This window comes from Anticarsia gemmatalis, chromosome 18 (assembly GCF_050436995.1).
Source record: "Anticarsia gemmatalis isolate Benzon Research Colony breed Stoneville strain chromosome 18, ilAntGemm2 primary, whole genome shotgun sequence".
Classification (NCBI taxonomy): domain Eukaryota; kingdom Metazoa; phylum Arthropoda; class Insecta; order Lepidoptera; family Erebidae; genus Anticarsia; species Anticarsia gemmatalis.
In genome coordinates this window covers 3,520,437-3,547,892 of record NC_134762.1, presented here as the reverse complement: position 1 = coordinate 3,547,892, position 27,456 = coordinate 3,520,437, and the positions used below count along the sequence as shown (strand labels likewise).

Below are 27,456 nucleotides of genomic sequence, written 5' to 3'. Positions count from 1 at the left end.
TGTTTTCCCATGTAGGAATTTTCAAAAATAGAGAAGTAGCTATTAGTACATCACACATCTATACTTATAATAAATCTGTAGAGAGGTCAATTCTGTACATTGAATATATTTAAAAAAAAACCAATGGGGGATGTTTAGTAACGGATACTGATACCGAATCTGCAATTTATAATTTTCTTTTCTGTCTGTCTGTCTGTCTGTCTGTCCTCCGTCTGTATGTGTCGCTATCACGTAAAAACTACTGGATAGAATGCACTGAAATTTGGTATATGCATAGAATAAGTAGTGGAGCAATTTCCAGGATAGTTTTTATAGCATAAAATTTCAAAGATTTTTAGAAAATTGAAAAAAATACGTAGAAATCGTTTGAACCTGCGTTTCCCTATAAAGACCATAGATGGCGTTACAATCCATTTCACAACATTCGCATAGTCGGCGCCTGCCGTATCGATACCTGTTGTTCGCACCAACCAATAGATGGCGTTATAAACCGCAACAAAGCATGTTTTTTCTAATTAATTTATTTTGATGGCTTTATTGTAAAAAAAATACCTTTGAAACATGCTATGCATTTATAAGATTTTTAAACATAAATGTTGTACGATATATTACACAAAAATGTTGGTTTACGTGGGTCCGGTGCGATCGGGATATCCTAGATGGCAAATCGAGTAATTTCGTTTGTTGTCGTTGTTCGCCGCAACTGACAGATGGCGTTGTTGTTCGAATCACATAACCAAATTAATTGGTTGCATTAAGGAAATAAATTGGATAGCTATGAAACAGACTATGTGGTAAGTTTTAAAAAATAAACAACGGATGATATAAGTATAAAAAATAATTACGGGTTACGCGGTTTCGGACGTATTATCGTAAGTATACATTATTACGCGTCTGAAGAGCTCCGGCGCAGATAGGACCTATAATAATATTCTGAATCCAGACGGGTAAGCAATGGTCAGTCTATGGTATTATATTTTACACTGTAAACTGCTACGGATACAGACGAGAGCGGAAAAGAAGGTAACCACAGGAAATCAGGCCTGCCTGAGCCTGTGTCACATTGTGTGTCCCTTTCGTAAATAACCATTAGATGACAAAAGAGTTGTTAACATTTTTATGTGTAGGTGTATCGAGTGCTTCGCAATTCGCGTGCTCAAACGAATAAGCAACAGTACGAAAATCACGCGAGCGGAGCCGCACGGGTCAGCTAGTCACTAATAAAGCTTTTAATAGGATTACTGAATAAATTACTGTTTTGTTTAATCTAATGTAGCTATTATCTCCGACACACCTACAGCAGCCGAAACTAAAGAAATTGAATTAAGTATAATATCTAATTATCTACCAAGTAGTATAAAAAATCCCTTAAGGTTTCAAAATATTACAGAAAGAAGATTGAAATTACCTATCAACATAATTTTCGAACTTTGCTCTTAAAACGCCAATTGCACAATAAAACAACACATAAGTAGGTTGAAACAAAGTAATATCCAGTATAAGCAAACTAAATCCACTTGAGGTGTCGGATAGCAACCAGTGACTCACGTTAAAGTATTCCCGTCAATCTGATGACTCAACCCTTTATTCTTTTTTATTTATTTACCTTTTTTATCGGAGTTCCTTGTACTCATTTGTCATTTTTGTCGCGTTTGACCAATGTGTCATGTGAGTGAAGTGTGGCTTACTTTGTAAGAGAAAGGTTTCAATTTCGTGTTCCTGGCTGGGAATTTGAAATGTCGGTGTGTGTTATGGTTCCTTTTATATTGATTTCTGGTTTGTTAAAAAGGTTGTTTGTGTAACTGTTATAGCGCTTGTTCTTTCTCAATGTTTTAAAATAAAATTTGATTACACAATTTCAGCTACTAACGTCTTTTATAAAAAGCGTACTAAGTTCACAGAGGAAATTTGATGTATTTTACACCCACTTTATACCTAGTACAAAGATAGGCCGAAAAATTGACCATGAAATACACAATTAAACAGATTATTATTAAACAGATATTTACTTTGAAACTAAAGTCAAAAAAAGTTTATTTTGGCCTGCCAAAGTACGAGATATCTGTTATTTTTATCATACTTACTTTTTATCCGAATTAGTACATAACTTAACCTATGATAATTTCAATAGAATTCATCTTTGTAACAAAATAAATCGCTTAATTACTTACATTCATACACGATATCTCGCCTTTTTACCATTAAAGTAAGCAGAGACCAAAAAAATAATTAATTAATTCGTGTAAGTAATACGGAACCGTTTAACGCGTGCAATAATTTAGCCCCGGCGTTGCCTGCGTGGGAGATGTGTAAGTATTTGGAGCCCATGACTGCAATAGGAAGTCGTTGTCAAGGAATTTCGCCTGCAGACACTTATCTTCATGATTTAGGATGAATTTCACGACCAGTTTTAGAATACTTTTTGATCTGATTATTTTAAAGGGTATTTTTTGAATACGAGAGCGCTTTACATCACTCTGTCTCTCTCTACGTCATTTTTATACACATTTAGTAAGAGTCTCATAAACTACTCAATAACTAATAAAAAAAGATATCGACCCGAACCTTGTTTATTACAGATTTTATTGTTCTGAAAAATTTATTAATGAAATTGTGCCTGAAAACAATAAAACTCTTTGATTTTTGTTAAAACAGTGCTAAGGAGTTCAAGTTGCCGTCCCATAGCAAAAATAAAAAACATTTTAATTGCCATAATTCATTCCCTGGGAATCAGTCAGTTTTAGAATATAGCAACACTTAACGATTTACCATGCGTTATGGGAATCTGCTATGCATTGTAAGAATTAATCTAGTTCACACAGTTTTATTTAGATACCTTACAATATTTGTATGAGAACGGCTAAAATCTTTTTTTACCATTTTTTTCAGACCGTCTAATGTTTTAATACGAGATTCGTTTAAGGTTTTAGTAATTTGTTTTATTTAGCACATAAATAAATTAAAGGTAGATAATTATTATTAAAATGAAACTGCCAAAGAAATCAATATTTAGGTAAGTCTCGTTGTTAACTTCTGGCACATGAAATTCAGTATCAATTACCCATACCTAATTATTGTGAACTGAAATAAAGCAATGGGTTTAAGTAAGAAAAAATACTGTATTTCAATTAGTTAATTTATTTGGACACACAAAATACTTATTTTGTCACTAGTCACTAAATAAAAAACTTTTACTTATAATACAAACTTATAACTAAAGGACAGATAATAGGAAGCGAGTGCCGCTGATAGCGGCCATATTAATAGACAATTATTGCAGAGATCATAGACTAGATTCTACATGAAGATTTACTTTTTAATTTGTCGATTGACACAGGTATTTTATTTAGTTAGGCTCTTTGTTACTACTTTCTAATAAAATTACAAAATATGTAAATTGTAAACGAGCTGCCTTAATAATAGGCTTCTCGTAAACTCGATTAAGTTATAGTGTTTTGTCTTTTTTACACACAGATAGTTTCAAACTTGATTGAAATTAACAAAACATAATATAACTTATCCAAGCATGTTTCGCGTTTAATAAGACATTAAAATAATATTTGTGTGTACAACCTGTTAGATTTTTAAAGACTGTAATTCTTGTGTAGCCCAACAAAATCATGAGTCCTATTCAATTCCCACCTCCTCCCGGTCAGTAAAAATTGAAGCGTAGCTTGCTAAAAAAACGTCTGATTCTACCAAACCACTATTAAGGAAACCACATCCGGACCGATTCTAAGAATTTGAACAGGAAAACTTGATCCTATTAAACTATTACATTAGCCACAGAATATAAGATTAAAAATAAAAATATGTAGCCAATTTTATAGATGCCGACGTGACCCGGTAGAATACTTTACACAATGTTATGATCAATTCATACTAAGAACCAAGTTGTAATGTAGTTCTTTTGCAGTGTGCTTCAACAAGCAAGTGTAAGCGCTGCTATAGGCCACAACTAGTTTCGAAATATTCCTTTTGTCTTAGTAATAATATCTGGATGTAGTAAAAGAGCCTAACTAACATGTTACATGGTTATAAGTGTATCGAAATGAAAATAGCGTGGAGTTAAGACAATCAAACTTCAAGCAAACCATCGATTAGATCAAAAATGGCGTAACTTATTGATTTTTGAATATAAATCTTCCTTTGTTTGGCGGCGAAATTCAAAAAATCTAAAACTTTACAATTTTATTTTTAGAAATAATGAATGTTGTCTAATAACCAAATATTTGTAGCTTATATTTGGAGATGGTTTATTGAAATAGGCTGTATTTTGGTAAAACAAGATTTTACAAACTTTTTCAGTGTCTCTATTAAATTTTATTAGACTAATTATTAAGGTTAAAGTGTCAAATAATCAGCATTAAAACAGTTACTATCAGATGTTTGAAACCTACTTTTCTTTACCTAACATCGGATAATTTCAATTTCCTTATTCAGAAATATGGCGGATCTACGTAAGAACGCGTACCCTGCCTAGTTCCTGACTAAAAAAACCCAATCGATAATAGCTGCATGGATTCCTAGGCCTTAAAATATTTTGATCAACATATCAATGGCATGCTTGAGTTATTAATCGTCGAGGTAGTTACATCCCACACTTTTGAAAACAATAAGTAATTATTAACTTAAGTAACTGTTACATTTACAATATTTTACATAGAAGAATTGTTTAACAACCTTTGTTTAAGGAACTTAATTTAACTTAACGCTTGTTCATTTTTGAAGGTAGGCCATAGAAATCAGAATTTCATTGTGTAAGTATTCTGATAACTATGGGGTAATTACACTTTGGGGACCCAGAATTGATAGGTTTACAGCTGTTGATAGATTGTTTTCTATAAAAGGTGTATTTTTAATGCAATATTTTGAAAACTATAATTATTGGTACCTTTAAGATAGAATCTCGGCGTTCTTGCTATTAGCGAATCTACTGCCATCTATTGGGCAGATATAACAAATATCCGGGAAAATTCCACTTGGGAAAATGTATCCCGAAATGGTATATTAACAATGAAGTCTTATCTAAATATTGCATAAAATTACAAACCTTTTATATTTTTACAGTTTTTATATAATTTAAGTATTAAGATAATTACATTTACTAGAAAAACTTACTTTGATTTATTACATAAGTTTATATTTGGCGTAGCACAATATATCAATTTCTTAGAGATCTTTCAGAATTGATAAACACCAAAAACTAAGGTGTTTTATACATTCGAGGTATTTACAAATATTGTAAGAACTTCATTTAAACCAAATACTTTAATTCCCTTGGAATCTTAGAAAATATACTAAAATAAAATTAGTTCTAATAATTTTCAAAAATAATTTTAGCCTCTACACATCCAAAAAGTAATTTACACTTTCAAAAAATTACACATTTTTTTCTTAATAATCATAACCAAAATTCCTATAATGGGAATATTTTTTTCCTATTATAGGAACACGAGGCACCTAAATACATTTTTAATTTACATAAATACGTATTAAATTGATTTGTAATAATTTATAAGACGTTCTTTACATAAGTTGAACTTTTAAACTACATAATTTATTAATAGATTAAACTAATTTTCTTTGTCGCTCGACGCAGCATCCGCGTGTTTTCTTAACGTCCAGTAATCTGTAAACAAAGAAAAAATAAAAAATTAATAAAGCCATTAATATAAAATTATGGTTATATTAAATTGGAGGAGATATGTTGCGATTGTTTAAAGAGAGACCTTCTGCACTAAGTATAAACATAGAATTATTACTATGGTACAAAATAATATTATTATGTGGCCAAATTATAGTATTCTGTCTCAATGCAGGGCATGGATTTTGTCCTTCTACAAATAGTTAGTCCACCATGCTGTCTACAAGTAGAGAGCTTTGCATTTCTTGAAAAACTGTGTTAAAGAATTTTAGGCATGTATGATTTTCTCACCACGTTTTCATTTACTGTTAAATCAAGTGAAAAATATTTAATCAAAATACACTGGCATTTGAAGAATTCCACACAATCTTCAACGGGACTGTTACTACATAATACATATAAATACATAAACATTATTTATTTAGGTATGCGTCACGTCGTGTGAACTTGGTGCTTCTAAAGGACCGTTATTGAAGGCTCACAATGCTATCAGAATGCTGGCCAGGTGGTACAAATGCCATTTAGTAGTGCCGACTTACGATACAAGAATATTAGAATAGTGATATCAACAAAACATACAGTTTATGTACATATAACATTCCATTATACCTACATACCTTTGGAATACATTTTCAATCATACATGAAACGGGAATTAATGGTGGCATGCACACATTTCGCGTTGCATGTTCGCGTTAGTTAATAAGATATTATAATTGATTATAAACATGCAACGTGAAAGTTGATATGTTATGAAAAATATACCTTTATTTTTTCATGATAATTTTTTGGTTTTTTTTTTCTTAATATCCCATATCTGTCCTACTGCAGGGCAAGGGTCTCCTCCCAAACGAAAATAATACTTTTAATTTTTACTTTTATATGTAGGTAATAATCATCGCTTTAATAGTACCTTTTGGAAAACCTATAAAAGGTTTAGTTTACTGGTGCAACATTTTCTGGTTCCTAGCCGATATTCGACGACGGAGGATTGTCTGTCCTAACTAGCCAAATGCGCAGAAGATACTTAGTACTTTTAAAATCTAAATGAGTAGCATACTATTAACCCCTGCTGCGATACTCAAAAGATTCTCATAGGACTATTTACTCCAGTGCATAGATTTCGGTCTCCCATTTAATTGTCCTCATTTAAAAGTAGTCAGTTCTGGGTACATTTCGGCCTCACATTGTCCCATTTCAAAGTAGCCCTACCACCATCCAAGACATTTTTGAGAAATGGCAACATTCTCACGGTCCCAATTTTCTTTCTTAAATGTACTGAGTAGTGATTATTGGACAAAATATTTGTTGCCTCCTACTGTTACACTCATTTCTAAACAAATACAGTAGGTGTCCGATCTCTGAAGCTACCGGCAGTGTCAATTTCAAGGGAGACTTCTCGCGGTGCTGATACCTGTCTATAGTCTATTGTATTACGTTACGCAACGCGTTAACTATAGAATTACGTATCTTATTGTGAGAAATATCTACAAAGTTATTTCAATGAATGATTTTATAAGAAGGTTTTTGAAGTAAAGTACTGCGGCTTTTTTTATTCTGTTGGTTAAGAAAATGTATAGGTAGGTAAGTTAGTTGTCAAGTGTATTTTGTTGTTCAATTTCATGGTGTTCTATTTTGTGGACAGGGGTTATAGTACCAACTTGACAATAGTGGTATAACGAATGTCATCAAATTGTTAAGAATTCATGCTAATATTGTGAGTATGAAAAGCTTTACTTCTGTGTTGTTTTAAGGCTAAAATGCTGAACCGATTTTTATAATATTCTATAATCTACAAGAAATAAGAGGTTATTTTTTCAGTAAACTTCAAATGAAAATCTTTTTGTCTTACTGTAATTGAAAACCACGTCATAATGATTTGTTAAACCAAATAGAAAATAATTGGACATTAAATTCAGTAGCAAAGAGAGATCGTTTACACAAAACATTTAAGATATCTACCTACACAAATAATGAGTTTCTAATATTCACTTAAAAGAGTTATTAGAGGCAATAAATATGATTTATTGTTCTTCGAGACTTCATTAACATAAATTATTTTAAACAATACACTACAAACACAATTAAAAACAGGTAGTCTTTTTTTATTAGAACAATTTTCAATTAACCAATTTCAAAAAGGGCGTAAGACTGACATCTGTTACTTGAAATACGCTGTTTTAATTCCATACAACCAATTGCTACAATCCGACGGCCAGATAAAACTAAAGTGTGAAGTGACCAAAAAAAGATACAAGGATCTAAGCGTAAGAAAGAGATGGCACTAGTTGCAAATAAAAACAGGTTATGGTGGCTGACACGGATGGAAAAAAGGTAAAAAAAACTATGAAGGAAGGATACAGCGTTGTATTTATTGACTTGAGACTGCTACCTGGGTTACGCAGTGGGGTAGCAACACCAATTAAGAGAACGATCATTTTGTTTGAGTATTTAGGAATAAGATCAGTTTTGAATAGTTTTTGGGGATTTTGATTCGATAACAATGCTTTTTACTGTGTGGAGATTATTTTCATAGTTTTTCTACCTACTTATACAATGAAAACTATGAGGAGAGCTTTCCATTTAATAAGGTTAAATTGATATTAAATAAAAAAATAGACACACAATTTGCATTGAGAATAGAGCACACGCTGCTATAGTGAATTTGTAGGCTATTTATTGTATTATTGTCAACACTAAAGAACGCCACTTGGTACGATCATTACAAACTTCCCTTGCCTCGTTCACATCATGTTATAAATTAGAGCACAGCTAAACAAATGACTGTTTAATTTAGGAAGTAGAGAGTCGAAGACCTGGGATCCAGTGTAGTGGTACTTTTTTCTGAGAGATCAAACTTGAAGGCATGCAAAGTCGGACAGCTAGTCTAAAATACTGAAGAAGGCACTACAGCGCTGATCTCAAACAAAACACACGAACTTAAGGATGATGACCCTACAATACCGTTCCCTTTTTTATACTACAAAGAAACCGTGGTTTACTCGTGTCATTGTTTATATTATAAGGTCCGTACCTTTTACGTAAAAGGAAACATTTTCAACATACATATTTATGGTGTCTCATCTTTGGTTGTGAAAGAGATGTATGACAAAAGTACCGTTCCAACCTCGGTGGGATTGTGTTAAAGTTGGATTCTTTTTATTTGAGAAAGGGAACATTGTAAAGAATACTTTCTGGAGCTCGTGGTAAAGTAACAACAGCCGGGATCTTCTTCCTTGCAGCGAAAATTAAAGTATGATGTAATGCCGATTTAATTCTCATGAACATATTATTAGGTCGGGGAAATAGTCTTTTCGCATTATAGTATGTATGAACTTGTAAATCTCTTTGGCTTCAAGAATCACAAATGAGTACACGGTTCATTAGGTTTCTTTCAGTGAGCTCGTGAGGTACCCAAATATCTAGCTTTTTTGTGTAGAGAAAAGATTTTATTACAAGTTCATACATACTATAATGCGAAAAGACTTTTCCCCGACCTCATATTTATTTTATTTTCATTCTGTCGTTAGGTTCTATAGTTAATCTAGCAATCAATGTCAATTTAAGTTCTAATTTTAATAAAATAATTATGTCATAATTTTAGCAGTAAAATCGTGTTGATAATTAAATAAGACGGCTGCTAATTGGGCCTGCATCCTGTTTCCGTGCAAAAACTTAAAAAATAAAACATAGCGACGATTGGGACTATAATAAATTGTTTTAAAGCCTTCACGCCAGGTGGTAAGATGGGGATCGGCAGAATACTTGCTGTAATATAATATATGAATGCTTTTTTAATTATGTTTAATTCAATGTTAATTATGCTTTTTAGTTGGTTATAAATAAGATAGTTTTTTTTCTTTTTCCAATTATATACTGGTGTATATAATAAAATAAACTATAAACCTTTTTTTACATTTTTCATAATTTATTAAGATGAAATGCATAGTGAAACCAAGATTACTTTATCAATAAATCTAGAAAGAATACAATAAAGGTTTAATTAATTACTAAAATGAAAATACACTCAAAGTAATATCTAATGGAAATATTATTCAAGTCGAAACTTTAATTTTTTTGACAGCAATGCGATTCGATACTTTCGAAATATGTATCGAAGTACAGAGTTAGTTAGAGTACGTTTAAGAGAGTGCATTATATATTTTTTGGAATTTTACAGACTGGCAATGTTTTGTCGATTTCTTCGAAGGGCTTTGAATTCCCAAACATTGGTTACTCGCAGCCGAATTACTGAGAACATCATTGATATATTGTGTAAAAAGGGACAGTAATAAAATATGTATCGTCGTAAAGAAAGATTTACAATTAGATGGGTGAACTGATAATGTAAACGACCGCGGATCATGCATTCGATTCCAGTTAATTGCGTTTTTCTGTGGGAAATAATTAAACAGAATTTTATTGTTAAGTAGTATAATTATTGTTGGCTCTCTTTACCATTATTATAAAAGACGAGAATTTCTGATTCGTAATATTCAGAGCTGTTTATTTGTTTGAATAAGTCTCTTATATTCTCATGAAACGGGGTTATTAGTTTTTATTTTTAAATAATAAAGACAATTCCCGCACCAAGAATTGCTCTTTTACAAACATACATAGAACGGAATCAAAGTACAACTAGACTTGAAACAACTATCTGTATCAAATATTTGTTCCGTGTGGGAATAGAGACCACGACCCCCCGACACACTAGTACTGGCTTGGAGACCACCTTAACATACTACACACAGTAAATCGTAAAATAAAATGGCTTTAACCTCCATGGCAAATAACAATAATAAATTATTAACTCCTGGTTCGGAGTCCAGACATTGTTTGAGAGTTCTCAATAAAAATTAGGGAGCCGCTTCGAAGAATTCCCGAACAGGAAAACCCAGTAACAGTTTATTATATCCCGCACCCGGGAATTATGTTTTATCCCCTTTATTATGTAACGGATATAGCAATTAACTTCATATGAAATACTAAACCTTGTACTGAAATAACTCCGTTTTTCAAAAGTTCGTACAAAATTTTACTCATCTCTTTAATTACTACGTTTCAAGATTATGTCCTAAAGCCACTCTATAAATATTATTTTTAACAAGAAGTCTGTACAAATACTAAGGGTACTATAATAATATGTCTTTTCCCAAAATGATTATAATGTCTTTGCAAAATCACCCTGCTAAATTTCAGCCATACTTAATTTTGTAAACTTCGTACAAAGTATTTGAAAGCCTTCCTTCATTTCACCGATCAAAAAAGTGTATTTTAAGTATAGAAATATAGGTTCTTTATCACATAAACAGCAAGACTTAGGACTTAGTACTCTGTTAGGTCTCCTAGAAACAGGTTTCTCGTGTTAAGTACAAGTTGACCTATTTCTAGTGCACACTGCACTACGCGTAAAGCGGTGCATTTTATTTACTTCCTAGTTCGTAGTAACCATAGTAATGTTTGTATTGAATAAAGCAAAAAAACAGTTCGTAGCTTTACAGGAACAAAAATATTGATATAATACCTACTATATTAAAATCGCTTGATTTGAAATAGGTTTACAGTAGGTAATTAATTATGTTTAAAATAGGAGAAGATAGAATCAATATACTCTTTTTTAAATTTGCGTCCGTTTATATAATTTGTAAGATTTTTCAGTTAGCAGTATATTTATGTTAAAATCACTGAAGAATTAACACAATATTGCATTACACTTTTAGTGTAATTTTTAACTAAATTTCATAAAATTGTAATATAATGAAGAAATGAAATTGCGACTTCGGGTATAACAGGCGAGATATTTTGTATGTACATTTTATTATCTTATAATAAACTCATTATTTTATTAAGCGACTTGAAATCGCAATGGGAAAATACGGATCCGTTCTTCACACAGTTTTATCAAGTATTATAACTACTAATTAAATTGCATTTTAATATGTTTATAACATTTGAGATAATTGGCAAATTTATTAATTTTGAAGCGTGAGACTTTGTGATTCTCACACTAAACTTTATGTTGTTTAAGTTAAATGATACATATAAGAAATTTGTGAGTAAATTGTAACTGTATTCGTACATTTATATAATATGCATGCTGTTTTAATTAAGACTTGTTTGTAAAACTAAATTGTACTAAAAAAAATGTTTTTTAGTTACGTCGTTGGTTACAATAGATATTATTTTAAATTAAGTTACTTGTAGGCATGCAAAGTCCCCAACCCGCACTTACCCAGCGTGGTGGACTAAAACTCTTAACTTAGGTGGCTTAACCTCTCCCTCATTCGGGAGTAGACCCTTGACCAGCAATGGGACAATCGCGGATTATAAAAAAGACACGGTAAAATTACTTATTAAGTGGGTAAAAAATTAACTATAGTTAAAATCGGCTACAGTTCGCAATTAAATTTAACATTTAAACATGTCAAATTCAAAGATTAGTGACATCCTGCCACGTAAAAAAAAACACACCAAACAGGCTATCTATATTTTTTTTACTAGGCAATACCAGTTTTATCCTCGCGAATTTATACATACATACAAAGTAGGTTATTAACCCGTGATACCGTTATGGAGTTGTATGGAGCCTTACAAAGTTTCGCGTGTTGGTAAACAAAATGCTTGAGTTCTTGGTAAGAGTTTGTAATAATGATTCAGTGGACGATTTCGACTTTCTTTTGGAATTTGGGTTGACGAAGGACTTGTTATTTTGTAGTTGATTATTTACTTTGTAATGTATGGGGGGAATAAAATATGGTGGAGGTTAATATAAGGCGTCTTTTGTTGGTATGTTTGTAAAATACGGAATATAAGATACAATTTTGTTGAAACGCGTTGTTAAAAAAAAGTTTTTAATTTGTTTCGAAATACATATTTTGTGTATGTCTTGGCTCGGTTGATACTGAGCACTAAAGACTGTAAAGTATAAAAATCCCATGACATTAAAATTTGATTGTTGCGTGCGTTCCTCGTGTTTTTTAATCAAACGCCTATTGAGAAACCTTGATTTCTTATAAAGCCTAAAAATGTCGTTTAAATGTCATATTTTTTCCCTGTGTTTAACTGAAAAGATGGATCGGATACTCACAAGAACTTTTCCCACATTGAAATCCAGTGATCAAACAGAATGTCTATTAACACATGGGATAATATAGGCATAAAGTGAACCTCTTTAATATACGCGTAAAAAGTAATGTTAAAATGTATGTACAACCTTTATAATATTCATTAAAATAGACCGTCGTTTATCTCATACGGTATCAGACGTACTCATAATCTTTAATTCGATCGAATGAACCGTTGAAAATCGTCTTAACTAGACCTTCCGTAGCCATGGCTAATGGGGAATGCGAGCAGGCACTCCTTTTAGGCATGAAAATGGATTACTAATGGTTATTTTTTTATTGTTGTAAATATTCGACACAATATTTCTCTGGTTTCTGTCTACCCCTATGGGAAGAAGGCGTGATTAATTTATATTTGCGTCAGACTTGATATAAGATAAAAGTCACTGCAATCAGCGAGTTAAAAGCGATGGAAAATTGACTAAAAATTTACCCTGTTTTTATTAGTCTCGATCGTCCCACGGCTGGGCAAGGGTCTACTCCCGAACGAGGGAGAAATATGCATAATGATAAAGCTAAAATTGTGTAAAAAAAATATTTATTTTTGACTCGTACAAGAAATCTATGTATGTAAGATAGCCACCACTAGCCACGAAGGAGCTTGGCTTACAAGTAGTAAATGAAACCAAACGGAATAATTTTGCCCAGTTGTGGGATAACCGTAACTGGTAGTTTCGAAACACAGGTTCATTTATATATGTAAATGAAAGTCGTGTGTTCTCAGCGTACAGTCATTGTATGTTATCGAATAAACAAGGAAACCGATAGTTATCAGGGCACGGCCGGGCGTCGAACCCACGACAATACCTTTCACCACGAGCCTCATGCAAAAGGTCAGACCCTTAGCCCTGTCCGTTTGGTTCAGTGATAAGTGGATTGTGTAATTATTATCTTTAGCCAAGCGTTTTGTAATGAAACGACTTGGTTATAAATGAATATATAGTTATGCTTATTGTTTAGTAGATATGGGAAAAAATGATTTTTACTACCAAAGTTCTATAAAATTATCATTCATATAAAAGTCTTGTAGATTTCTCCTATAAAAATGGATTGTACTACTAAGTTTGTTTTACAAATATCGACCCATAATTACACAAATTGTTATAGAAAATTGAACCCAGAAGGGACAAAATATCTTTTTAAATAAAACTTTATATATTGACAAAAATTATTACATTTCATATATGAAAATTACGCTTCAGCCGGCATAATAATTATTTTTATAGCAATAATGTAAGTCAGATTTAAACTGAATAATATCAATATGAAATGTCGATACCCAAGTGGCCGCGTGCCTTTAAAATTGCAGTTCAAAATTGGTGCACGTTATGCGCCCGTAAAATTGCTGTGCCTTTAGGGTTAAAGCACACTGAAAGAGTAAGGTCAGGCGATGTTAATTTAAGTCCCGTTCACTACGTTTACGTTTGAATCGTAATTTTTAATTTTGTATTGCCTGTTAGTCTTTTGTATTTATGTATCTTTGAAACGGAAACTTTGAACGTGATTTTGGTCAACTTTGAATTATTGGATTTACTTGAATATTTGCGTTACTATCAATGGCGGATGACAATGCCATGTTTGTGCTTTTATATTTGCTAGAATTATTTGTAGATAAATATTTTTCTTTTCTTATAAAAAAATCCTGAAAATATATCCACGGAAAGCTCGAAGTGAAAATCAAGCTCAAATAACAATTTGTCGACTTGCAGTATGAACAAAGGATATCTCTCAATGTTTAAATACTAGTTTATTCATTAAGCCAACTATAAGGCCCATTAAAAAAACAATCGTTTTTAATCCTAAAGACAATACTCTTATTTTTTTAAATTTATTTCTGCGTCGCGTGTCAAAGCTTTCGCTGTGACTTGGCCCTTACATCAAAACGATACATCACGCTATGTCCTTTAGGGTATAATCATAGGCACGGAAACCTCTGTCAAATTGCTGAATGTATAATATACTAGCTGACCCGCGCAACTTCGCTTGCGTCACATAAGACAATCATATTTTTCCCCGTTTTTGTAACATTTTTCACTGGTACTCTGCTCCTATTGGTCGTAGCGTGATGATATATAGCCTATAGCCTTCCTCGATAAATGGGCTATCTAACACTGAAAGAATTATTCAAATCGGACCAGTAGTTCCCGAGATTAGCGCGTTCAAACAAACAAACAAACAAACAAACAAACTCTTCAGCTTTATAATATGTATAATATATAATATATTCTTCAGAAGTCATGCATATTTCGAGTCAACGACGGATGTCGGATATTTCAACCGAAAGTTAATGGTCCAAGAAAGTAGTAGGTAGATAAGTATGGTTCTTAAACTTAGTTTATTGAGTTAAATGTATTTTATGAGCCTCTCTTTTTATAATTAACTTTACGTCGGTTATACTCGATGGTGTGAGCAGAGCTGTGCCGAAACACACACGCCTTTCGCCGTTTATGACTTAAGTCCCCTTACTGCCAAATATTACTTACTAACTAAAATACTATTAACACTAAAATAAATTGAGTAAACGCAACAGCCCTACTTGGTAATCGAACCTGGTACCTTATCGGCTATACGTCTTGTGTTCTATGGACTACTATAATCAGACAATTCAAACTATACAGTCAGTATATTTTGAAACTTTTAAAACTACACATAAGGTTACCTACAATGACATAACGATCTAGTTCATTGCACTTCTACACACGTCACGTGACCAGTCCATCCATTATAATAGCGCAATGTATATCTAATAGAACTTAATAGTTTACAATACATATACAACAATGTAATTTAAACTTTATGTTCAAGTAAATAAGGTGCATTGTTCAGTGCAGATTGTTTTATTACTACAGTCTAGACAAATAGGATTTTATTAGTATCACTACGTGAATTTAAAATTTGGTTTTGATTTACTGCCGATGTTGTTTTACTTATGTTCGTCCATTTTGATTTTGAGTTATGACTTAATAATTATTTTCTTAACTTTTTTATATGGTTATAGGCACTATGAATTTTAAACAAATTTCATAGTAACTTCACATGTTCAAAAATATTCATTTACAATTTAATTGATGAAATTGGCTCCTATTCTCATTCTTAAATCATTAACTTAAAAAGTAACAAAATTATCTATAGAACACGAGTTAACCTTTGCCCCGAACTCAAACATTCGAAATTCAAATGAAACTTAAACATAACCCTCAAATGCGGGTGGATCAGTGACCAGGTCCACAGATAATAATAGGGAATAATAATACTATAGACAAGTGCTCCCATAGGGCACGGTTGGTTGCTCCGGTTGCGTAGGGTCGTCACGCTATGCGCTGTTCTGGTTGACGTGACCACAGAATTTTAATGCTTCATTCTTATTATTGAAGATGGGAAAGCTTTTTGAAATTTAACGGTCGAAAGTGGAAGGAGTAACCAATCGTTGACTAAAGGCGAAAGAACGGAACTGTTTTGGGGTGAAAGTATATTTAATTTGGGATTGGAAGTAATTACATAAGTAATGAAAAATTGTATGGATCTGAATAAAGCAAGGGAAGTTTTTTAGGCATCCTCAAATACCTACGGGAAATGTATTTTATATACATATGTAAGATGAAATGTTAACTTGGAATGGTTAGTTAATGAAGACCGTCCATACGTTTTTGTTAGGTAAAACCAATAGTTTTGATAAAATGCTGCTCATCAATTATATTTAAAGTTGAAGAGATAACAATGTTATGAAATGGGATACTTTGTTTAAGTCTGGATAACACGGAAGCATGAGGATATGCACTTTATATAAGCCGCGCACGTGACAAAATTAGATTAGCTCTTAAATACTTTTGCAGAACTGACTTCCTTTTACGAACATCAAAATGGCCTCCACCCATAATTGCAATCAAGTACTAAACAAAATGTTCTATTGCTTCATAAGAATAAGATTCTATAATCATGAATTTCTTTCCCATAGATAATAAAACGCGATGATGACAGTTTTGGTGATCTATTTAAAGTTTTGTGACAGAGGGTCAAGTTCAAACACAATCGCTGTGACATCACTTCCCGTGGCACCCAATATTGCCCTTAAAACGTCGCCCGTCGATGTACGACAAACAAATACTTATTCGTCTAGTAGCAGACTTCCTTATATTGTTCTATTGTACTCGAATTTCTCAAAGCTTTTTGTGTGCATTCTCGATAACATCGACGTTTCGTATTTTATAGGAATTCGAAGCTCTTTTTGTAAGGTTAACGAAATATATGACGCGATGGAATCTTACGCAAGGTGTTCAGTGTACAAGTGTACATGTATAACGTGAAACACAATTACTTGTTCAACGTGGAGAGAAGTTAAAAAAAAACCGTTTCTTCGTTCTATGTTAACATTCAACCGTTTTTTTAAATGAAATATTCAAATATCGTTCTTAAAGCAAAAGACGCAGCAATTTTTTGACACAGCGAGTAAACCATATGACATCAGAAAGATATATTTCAAAGTGAAATAAGAAACAATGACACATCTAACTTTAGTAGTAGTAAGTGCTCAAAAAAGTCCCAAGAAAAAAAACACACATATATTTTTTTATAAATGGCTTTTGTCCAATAAGAAAACACCATGGGCAACCATGACACGTGAACTCAAACACGTGAAACTCTCAAAGCGATGATCTAACTTTAAGAAAGTATTTTTTACATGATGAGTCAGATATAGCAACATGTGCAAACAGGTGTCTTGTGGTTGAATAATGAAGCCTGCTCATACAAGGAATGAGATAATGGAGTGATGTAATTTTAACGACAATAGTAAATGGCATAACGGCTACTTTTGAAAGTAAGTTTAATGTTTATCTTTTAACAAACTTTAATTAGTAGTCGTTAAGGTTTAAATGAGAAATCGAAAAGACTGAAGAAATCGCTTAAGCGAAAGCTTATTTAAGTGACTTATACGCAAATCGTAATAATAAAGACTTTTGTAATTGTATACTTATCAATGAAATTTAAGGTACCTACGCTCTGATTTGGGAATCTATACAAATTAGAACTACATAATAATTGAACTCACTGAACGAATGTCTAATCGAAAAGAAGATATTTATTTAGTCTAAAGCCAGTCTCAAAACACATAAAAGTACGTAAAATCCGATTAGTAGCCATGAAAAGTTAAAAGATAACCGATACAAGTTGCCATGGCATTAAAACCAGCATTATCAATAATTTCTACAAAAACATAAAAAAATTACGGCGCATATGCGATGGTGTGACCTAAACTCGTACCTACATACTTTTAGCAAGCAATTGAGGTCAAGTAGCCGCACCCAGTAAACATCAATATGTTTATTTGAACAACTACACAACCATTTATGGTTGTCAACACACGTAAAAGATAACAGAAAAACATACAATTTGATACTATTGCGCGTTCACACCATTAAAATAGATAGAAATAAAATATTAAAAAAATAAATTAAAAAAATTAATGACATAATAATCATGGAAATAAATTACCGCGGCAATGAAGGGTTAATTTTTTTTTAAACGTCAAAAGCGTCTTCTTTTTTTTCTTCGTTCGAAAATGTTCGACTGCACTTTTAAAAGTGTGTTCTTTATTTTTTTTTGTCATGTCAGCCCTAAGTCTATGGTTTAACCTACTATGACGTTATCGATGGTAAATATTGACTCTTTTTCCTTTAAATCTCAAGTTATTAATGTTTATCATTGCACTGCTATATTTAGGTTATTTAGGTGATCGATCAGTCACATTGCGATTGTGTTTTTGTAAGTTTGTTTTTTGAAGCTTTTACGTACATATATGCATTTATTTTTCGTACCTTAAAAATTTTTGATAAAGTTTTTTACAAGTACTTCGAATGATTATTTTAAAAATGCAGAATCGAGGGATGAAACTTCAGAAAACACAAAACTTTTTAATTCTCCTTTGTTATTGATTCGAAAGCCCTAGATCCTAGCTCACTATCTTCAGGTAGGTACATTGGCAAAGACCTTATTTACAGGTACACTGACCAAAACTAATCTTTATGTTTAAAGCCAACTTATAATAATATAGAAAGAACAAATACTAAACCATATAAGGTTCAACGCACTGCAGATTAAATCTACATATAAAAAACATCTTACGACATTTTTAAGACTAGCTTCCGTTCCAACATCTAGACTAAAACGTGGCCATTTTAAGTGTCTACGATTAAAATATTATAGCCTATTGGTTTCCGCCCACGTATTAGACCACATTGAACCGTGTTGTACACTGTACAGTTTTATTCAATCTATTTTAATCAAAAGCATTAGTGTCCGAAATTTTAAGTTTACTGGTTCAATTCGTTTTGAAAAAATAATTTTATTCAATAAATAGAAAAATGAAAAACAATCAAGATTTTTAATTCTAAATTCTTATTTGTAGGAGTTTATGTTCATACAGGCTTGGCAAACAAATTTGCTTGTAAATATTTTCTTCAAATGAGGTAAATAATTTTATAACGTGTAAAATATCAATGATGTAACTTGTCTTGACTACATGTACACTTATAAGGTATTTATTAAATTAGCATTTTGCTAAAACCAATGTCATCAATTTTGTCAAACGTCGCACGAATAAAAAAAGAGTTTTTCATCGTAATATGCGTCAATTTTCTTCAAACCACACAAAAACTATGATAAAGCCATAATGCAAATAACCAGGATGGAACACAATAACTCACAGTCATAAACAATGGGTCTATAGTCTAGACAAATTCGTGACTAGTCTGTGGTCAGGCTGGCCAGTTGGCTAGCTTTATTAATATTTGGGCTTCAACCTAGGTACAGTTAGCATGAAAAATTACTACACAAAATCATACTGCATAAAATCTAACTGCATTGTTTAAAGATTTAAAAAAGTCCTGTTAATATTGTGTCTAAAGGTCTTACTATTGCATTTTATTGTATTTTATTCATTCTTAAGTACAGTCTGTACTGAGTATCCTAGTATTTTTGTAAATTTTTCGGATCTGATTGTATTTTCGTATTTTCCAAATCTGAGAATCTGCCATATGACGCAAGAATGAATTGAACATGTCTAGAAAATGTCTCTTGAAATAGGCAAGAATCAAACTACACACAACATGGTATCATATTAGGAATTACATACACGTGCATTCAAAAGCATTCTAACCAAATTACAAAGCCCTACAAAACTCTCACGTACTCAGCCCTGCGACTAATCGTTCACGACTTTTAGTCGCATGTCTGTTTCTATTTAAACAGCTTACTAGAGATAAAGGAGCAATTATATTTGGTAACCAGGGTTAACAACCTTAGTTTGCTTGTTCAATCTTCGGTTTGTATCGGAGTTCAATTATAAGTTCAAATTGGTACTTATGTATCTATCTTAAGCCTCGGGCGATGGTTTAAGGAGGGCTTTTAAAACACGCTTCGGGCGTTCGGTTTTGCCACTGGATTTTTAAAGATTTAATTATAGTTGGTATGTGAAACATTGTTATTATGTAATCAAGTAAATGGAATTCTGAATGTGATTTTCTTTAACAGAAATCGATATCTATGGTTACTAGTTATTAAACTTATCTCAAACATCTATTTTAATTATATAGAAAAGCAAAACCTTTTCGTGATTTCTTATGTATCAAATCGTTTTGTGTAAAAAATATTTTTAAGGAATTCAACAAGGACGAGGTGTGTTTTACTGCAAACCCTTAAATAAATACTAGTTGATTTTGTATAACGAAATGAGTCAGAAAAGGCAAACCTAAATAGATAGTCACGTTTATTAAATTCTCAATGATTCCTTTGTAATTAAAATTAGAGTTATTATCGATTCATCATTTCACCACACCCTTATCACAAAGCATTAAGGTCGAATTTTGTAAGGAAAATAATAAACTTTGAAAGGATGGTAGCTCGAAATTGGAAACAAAAAACTCGGGGCTTAGATGACGTAAGGGGTCTTTGACCTCACACCATGGATCGCAAAGCCATGACTCGAATCTCTGATCAATGTAAGATTATGTTCTTGATAAACACTGTTATGGTCATAGACCTGAGGATCTGGTTACGTAATTTGAGAGTGCTGCGCAATTTCTTTTGGGTACAATAAAATTGTATTGGGGTATGTACTTATGGCTTATTGTCAAAGATTTTAATTTCAAAGGCGGGCTTTTTTATTTGAGCTTTCATATTAAATATGTCTTTATTTCAAGTTTAAATTTTTAGATTCGTGTCTGATATTATAGTTACTTAGTTTTTTTATAATTTTATTTCAAGGAATCTTATTCGACTCGTTTTTTATTTAATTTTATTAAATAAAAAATATTTTTTGTTGATCAGACTCAAGATTGTGAAAATAGAAGGTAAATAAAGAGAAACTCCTTAAAAAAATATCAAAGTATTAGAGTACAAAATGACGCCATTTATTCCACAGATGTATAGAAACCTCGCTATAAAACCTTATCACACTTAAAACATTACAATAATTAAAGTCTTCATCAAAACGTAATAGCCTATTCTTTCAAAGAGCTAATTTGTTCCCCGATAGCATCAGTTCCCAGGATTTGTCCTTATAGAGGTGAAGGGCAAGCTCACTGGATGTGGACGTGCTCCCGACATCCTCACATACCCCGGAACCAGCGAGCCGTGACTGTTTTGTAAATGCTTACACTACTTTTATATAAAAACTCCTCAGTTACATTGTATTTTATAATTTAAAAAATGGTGGCCGGTACTCTTTGGGTGAAGGTTCGAATTTTGGAATCGAGGACTTGAGGATGTTTTTTTCAAATTCTTATTTTCTTACTGATAGTTCATTGACCTATGCTTTAAGTTTTGTTAGTTGCAAGTTCGTCTAAGAGTTAAAGTATAGTACACGGTCTAAAAATTTATGAAGAAATATTTGTTGAATTATCATAATTTCATTAACTTCATTATGTCATTTTTTTTAAGTCTTTGTAAGCTAAATCGTGGGCCAACTCACTGGATCTCTTAAAATATATAAGACGTCGTTAACTATAGGAAAGAAAAGGGAGCACTCATACCTTTTTAATTTATTTCAAGCAATATAAACTAAAGATACAATTAAACTCAATTAATTACTGCAATATACAGTCTTTAAATGACTCACTATTTAAACCGAGTGATTCCTACAAAACCAGTAAAGGGATATAATAGTAAACTTTACAACCAGGAGAATGGTACCGCCTACTCAAGATGTATTAAGTTGAGAGCATTTTGTACTGAGTCTAGTGAGTCATAGTACGATTATAAAACAGTATAGAATGTATAGATGCCTGTGTTTGTTTCTATTAGTCATGGAAAAACTAGTTTTTAAGTACTGTATATTATTAGGTGTGTCTTTTTGACAAATTATGAAAATTTTCTACAATGACAACCTCTTCCTTCAACTATATCTTAGTATATTTTGTCATAGTATTTAAGAAGCCATGACAATGGCTCTTTTAATGAGTAAATAAATTTAACCCTTCAATGTCCCACTGCTGGACAAGCCTCCCTCATGACGAGAGAAGACCTCCCGAAATTACATTATTAAGGAAGGTTTAGGCCTTGATTCCATTGTAATAATAGCCCGTAAGTAAAGTGAGGTTTAAAAAACATGCTGTATATTGTATAAAATATATATTTTAAGTCTATTATATAATAATTGTGAAGTTTTACGAGAAGCGAGCCGTTTAAGTGTTAACTAAACTAGTTTAGTAAAGACTATTATAAAAACATAGTACTTTAGTACTTAACTATAATAAGTAGAAGCAATTTTATCAAAAACTCATCAATCTATAATTACAATATTTCTTATAATACTGTCATTATAGATTAATATTACGCTGTTTTTTCACGCTTTCACGGCTAAATGGCTGAAGCGATCTACACGAAATTCGACGTAACGATAGCACAATATAAAAAAAATTACTAACACATGTAAATTAAGGACACTTCAAAATATCTTCACCGGAGATATTTAAAATGTAGAAATAAATAAAGTAAATATTTTTTCTATGTATTTTTCAGGACGGGTACCAATATCTAACTGTAGATAGTGGATAGTTAGGTCACGTGTCGCAAAACGTGTCGGTAGTCGCCGCGTGCGCACAACCCGTTTGGGTATAATATACATACATATATACATTTAATATACGTAGTAGATATAGCAGTAAAGGGAAAATAGATAGACATTTTGCAAGATACCTAGTAATTTTTATTTTTTTTTCCTGTATGAAATTAACACATAGGTTACTTTTTACCCCGGGAAATCTTTTTACAGCGGATGAAATCACAGGCAGAAGCTACTGTGCTATAATGGATACTTTTAAAGACTGCTTTATTTTTTCATAATTGATTGCAGGAAAATCCCTCCCCAGCGACGCTAATATTTTGGAAGGAAAACTATTGTTATTAATGTAAAAATATGTTGGTTTTAATTGGGGATGTCTAGAATAAATGAAAGCAAGTCAATGCTCCTATTACGTAGAGAGAATTTCCCATACGCAAAAAATATATTTTAGTAAAAAAATGTTTTGTTTTTGATTAAAGTAAGTCTTTATAATACTTTTTAACACCTGAGTAAATATTCTTTGTAATGATAAAATACTGTTTAAATAACTATTATTATTATGTAAGCATGTTTGTATACTTGACCTATGGTTTGATGCTAAGAGGTCGTTAACCTGTCTTTAAGTTTGTATCTTGTGCCCTCTCGTGTGGTTTGATATTATGTTATAATATAATCAAAATTTGTTAATTGTTTTGTTGATGAACATAGGTAAATATCACTTTTATTGGATTTTTAGTCAAGTTTAACCCTAAACTGCACGTGAAAATAATTTAAAAACTAATTGAAATTGATATCAATGTGTTTTATACGCTTTTTTATCAGTTAGCAACAATTACATAAAAACATCTTGTAAAAATGTGATAATGTATGTTTTGATATGAGAAAATAGATTATGTCTATATGTTAGTAAAAATTAACACTAATTGTTATGTACAAAAGGTCGATATTACTAATTAAGGGTGACATGTTTCAGATACAAGATACGAGGGAATGTTGAAAGTGGACCAACGAGATTTCAAGTATTCCCAACTCGATCAATTACTTTCACCGTAAATTTAAATTATAAAGAAACATTAAAACAATAAATACTACATTGTTTTGCTTCTTAGAAGTTATTTCCATTGTTATTGCTGTGACAGACGACGAATATTTTACTCGGTATGCAAAATATTGGCATTATTACTTAGGCAGAAAATGTACTGGCATTACGCCAAGAACATTAAAATGTATCGCAGGACTGTGGGCTAACTACGGAATTTATTAATATTTCTATAATATCTTTACAGACGTAAGGCAGAAGCTCTTTCTAAATAGTATAGTCAATTGCTATCAATATTTGCTATTCCATGTTTGAACAATTTGTACCAGATAAGACGAGCCTGGCCCATATTTCACAATTATGATGCACTCTGCAAACATGGCCTCATAAAATAAAAATGCAGTGATCAACTCTTCGCCGGTGCATTATGCAAGACGGCGGCTGAATACTAAATGAGACGACGGACCAAGATTGACACAGGTACTCAGGATTATAAATAACATCATGAAAAATTGCCTTATTAACGTTGCCTTCTGACAAAGTAACTGCGGTTTAAATTTTTGAAACAAATGTACTAACCTGTCATTTGCAGCTGTCTCCTGGACGCGGGGGTGCGGGGGGTGCGCGGGGTTCGCGACGCACGGGGTGTTCGTGGGGTGCGCGGGGTGCGGGGTGAGCTGGCTGAACTGCCAGCAGCACTTCGACGCGAAGGTGAGCCCAGCACCCTCAAGTCCGTGTTCCCAACACACGCCAGCGCGTCGGTCGCCATCCGCACCGGGCTCTCAGAATTCTCCTTGTCTTCCTCACAGAACTTCACCGGTGAATCCAACTTCGCAGATTTGTACGTGCATTCTGTCTCAATGTCGAAATTGAAGCGTCTGATGAAGCGCTTCCTCTCCCTTGCGTACTGCTCGGCCATTAGCCGCCTCGTCTCGTCCCTGTCCGGCGCCCCGAATAAACACTTGCAGCTCCCGCGTCTCCTTCTTGGGGTGTTGGATGCCCTGAGCGCCATCCCTGCTGACATCTCGAACCTCCTCTGCTTGGGTGTACGTCCTCCGGCTGCCATAGCTGATACCGATAACCGTAACGCGCGTCAGGTGAGCACTGACTGGTTCGCGAGAAACATCTGACTAATCTCCCGAGAGAAAACAGCTGTTGTCCGCAGGTAGCGAGGCGAGAGGGAGGATAGGTGCGGCGGTGGGTTAGAGCGGGGGAACGGATCGCACCTGGCGGACGCGGACGCGCCAATTCTAACCTATAAAGTGTAGCGTGGCTGCGTGTGCGCGCGCGCTCTCCTCGACATCGACTGACGCTCGATGTTTTCCCGCGCATCGCCGCGTGCGCCGATTTTGGCAGTCACTTGGCGCGCAAACCTTTAACAATGGAAGCAAGGACGCTTTTTGTATAGGGAACATAACAGGTGGAGTCTTAAAGGGGAAGAAACGCCATTATTGCAAATTTTACTATGAATGTTGTTACCTTTCGGATAGGTGATAGAATTCCCGCGTGATTTATTTATGGACATACGTGACGTCTTATCGCCGCATGGTAGATAAAGTGGACATTAGAACAATTCTATTTTTAATAATAATGTAGTCTGCTGTAATGGGTTAAGTATTTTCGAGGTCCGAGTTCAATTTCAAGGTGAACTTTTTTGTAAAATGTCAGATGGTATTTGTAAAATGTTTCGGGTTTTGCATTTAACGACTGGTGGGCTGTACTAAAAGTCACAGGTAAAATCGATATTTATTCATTCTTATGCACAACAGAAAAAATACGTTTTATAGAAATTAAATGATTGTAGTGTGGTAGTGAGACCTTGGCCTTCTGTAAATTTCTATAATTAATCGGGAGCAAGCTTAATTGTGAAAAAAACTTCTATGATATTTATGTAGTACATTGTTAGTGATAATATTATCAAACAATTTTGCTTCTTCGCCGATGGTACATATTTGTATCTACTTAATATTTTAACTATTCAGTAAATAAGTATTTCTTCAATAATTAGTTTCTTTCGGTTCTGATTACTTTGACATATCACACGAGTCGGAATGTCGTTTAAACTGTAAGTATAAATTCCTGTTTCAAGGTTTCTGAATCATTACGTGCCTAGAACATTTTGTCAGTTACTGCATTTTCACTTTAATCTTTGACAGATTTAAAAACGTTTGTCCGCGTGATATTGTTAAGATCCAATATACAACGTTAACTCTGCAATGCCACAGAGTTATTTGTAATAACTAGAATTTTGATAGCAGAGTGGTATTTACCAACAGCTTTAGGCAACACACCTTAACTTTTTAAAGCTAATCGAGTATTATAAAAATATCTCTATGAAATATTGCATGTATAATAACGCAATATACCCTCCTGTCTTCCAGAGAAGTCTACATGTGCCCTGTACCTGCTATGCGTGTACAAATAGACTGGAGCGTGTGTAAGAAGAAGTAGCCAGAGTACAGTCTTCTGAAATACTGGACTCACGATGGACCTGTCCATGCAAACCTTTAATGCTAATCTCTGTGGTAGAACGAAGCATAGGTATGTGACTGGCAAAAGAAAAATATTTTTTGAAGGAATATATACTTCTCAGTCTGTTCTAGGCCAGCGAAAAATAAAGGCTTAATCCCTCCGTCCTTCCAGGAGGAGACCCATACGCAGCTGAGAGACAGTATTTAATGGTTTAACGGCCTAAATATCATTGTTTCAATACATATTCCAGTTTTTTGAGTCGAATAATTAAAAAATAACTAACTTTGGTCGCCGTGGACCACAGTTAACCGTAGAACATAATATTGTTTACGTCAGTCGAAGTAAAATATTGTTAAGTTGCCGTTAATTAGCTAGAGAAAGAAATAAACTGTTCAATTGGCATTACAATTACAGCTTACAAGTACTTACTGTCATATGTAACGTGTAGGACAACCATACTTTACTACAAGCATAAAAGTTGTAAGACTAAATATTTAATTAAATTTAAGTTAAGTTACTTCTCTCTCTATGTATAAATTTGTTGAAAGATTTTTTTCCTTAATTCTTTTTCTTTTTTTTAAAAGCAACTCCCTCACTAAGAAATATTCTTGTGTCGAAGGACTTTTACAAACATACAAACAACGGATACAAAGTACAATCAGACCCGAAAAAACGAAACAACGCATAAATAGGTAATTGTTCCATTTAGGAATCAAACCCACGACCTTCCGACGCAGTGGAAGCAACCTTAACCACTGCACCACGGAGGCAGTCACAGATGAATGGCTAACCCCCGGTTTCTAAGTACATTTAGCGGTAGTTTATCTATGAAATAGCGTTTTTTTGTATAAGTAGATTATTGAATAGATAAATTACCGCTCAATGTACCTCAGAAACCGGACAGAAGACAGAGTAAGACCTAAGGCTAGGACAGAGTTAACTTCTAATAGAGATGAGTGGAAGAAGAAAACATGTCCGACCGAACTTGGGAAATGGTTAAGAAGAAATGGTCAAAAGTGGCCCTGTGGCAACTAACTCGTGGCCACTCTACTGAAAAATAGCAAGAAGTTTTCATTTATCGCCTATTGTCCTTCACAGAATGTGGTTGTAACTTAAAA

At 33.1% G+C, this 27,456-nt stretch overlaps 1 protein-coding gene across 1 annotated transcript; it reads right to left on the bottom strand.

Annotated features, from left to right (window-relative positions):
- Positions 1–3,122: 3,122 nt before the first annotated feature.
- Positions 3,123–25,189, bottom strand: LOC142980635 (uncharacterized). Its single transcript, XM_076126130.1, has 2 exons — positions 24,446–25,189; positions 3,123–5,632 (listed from the first exon to the last, which is right to left on the bottom strand). Exons 1-2 carry the CDS (start codon positions 24,930–24,932, stop codon positions 5,577–5,579), a joined length of 543 nt encoding a protein of 180 aa, XP_075982245.1. The 5' UTR covers positions 24,933–25,189; the 3' UTR covers positions 3,123–5,576.
- Between the last annotated feature and the right edge of the window lie 2,267 nt (positions 25,190–27,456).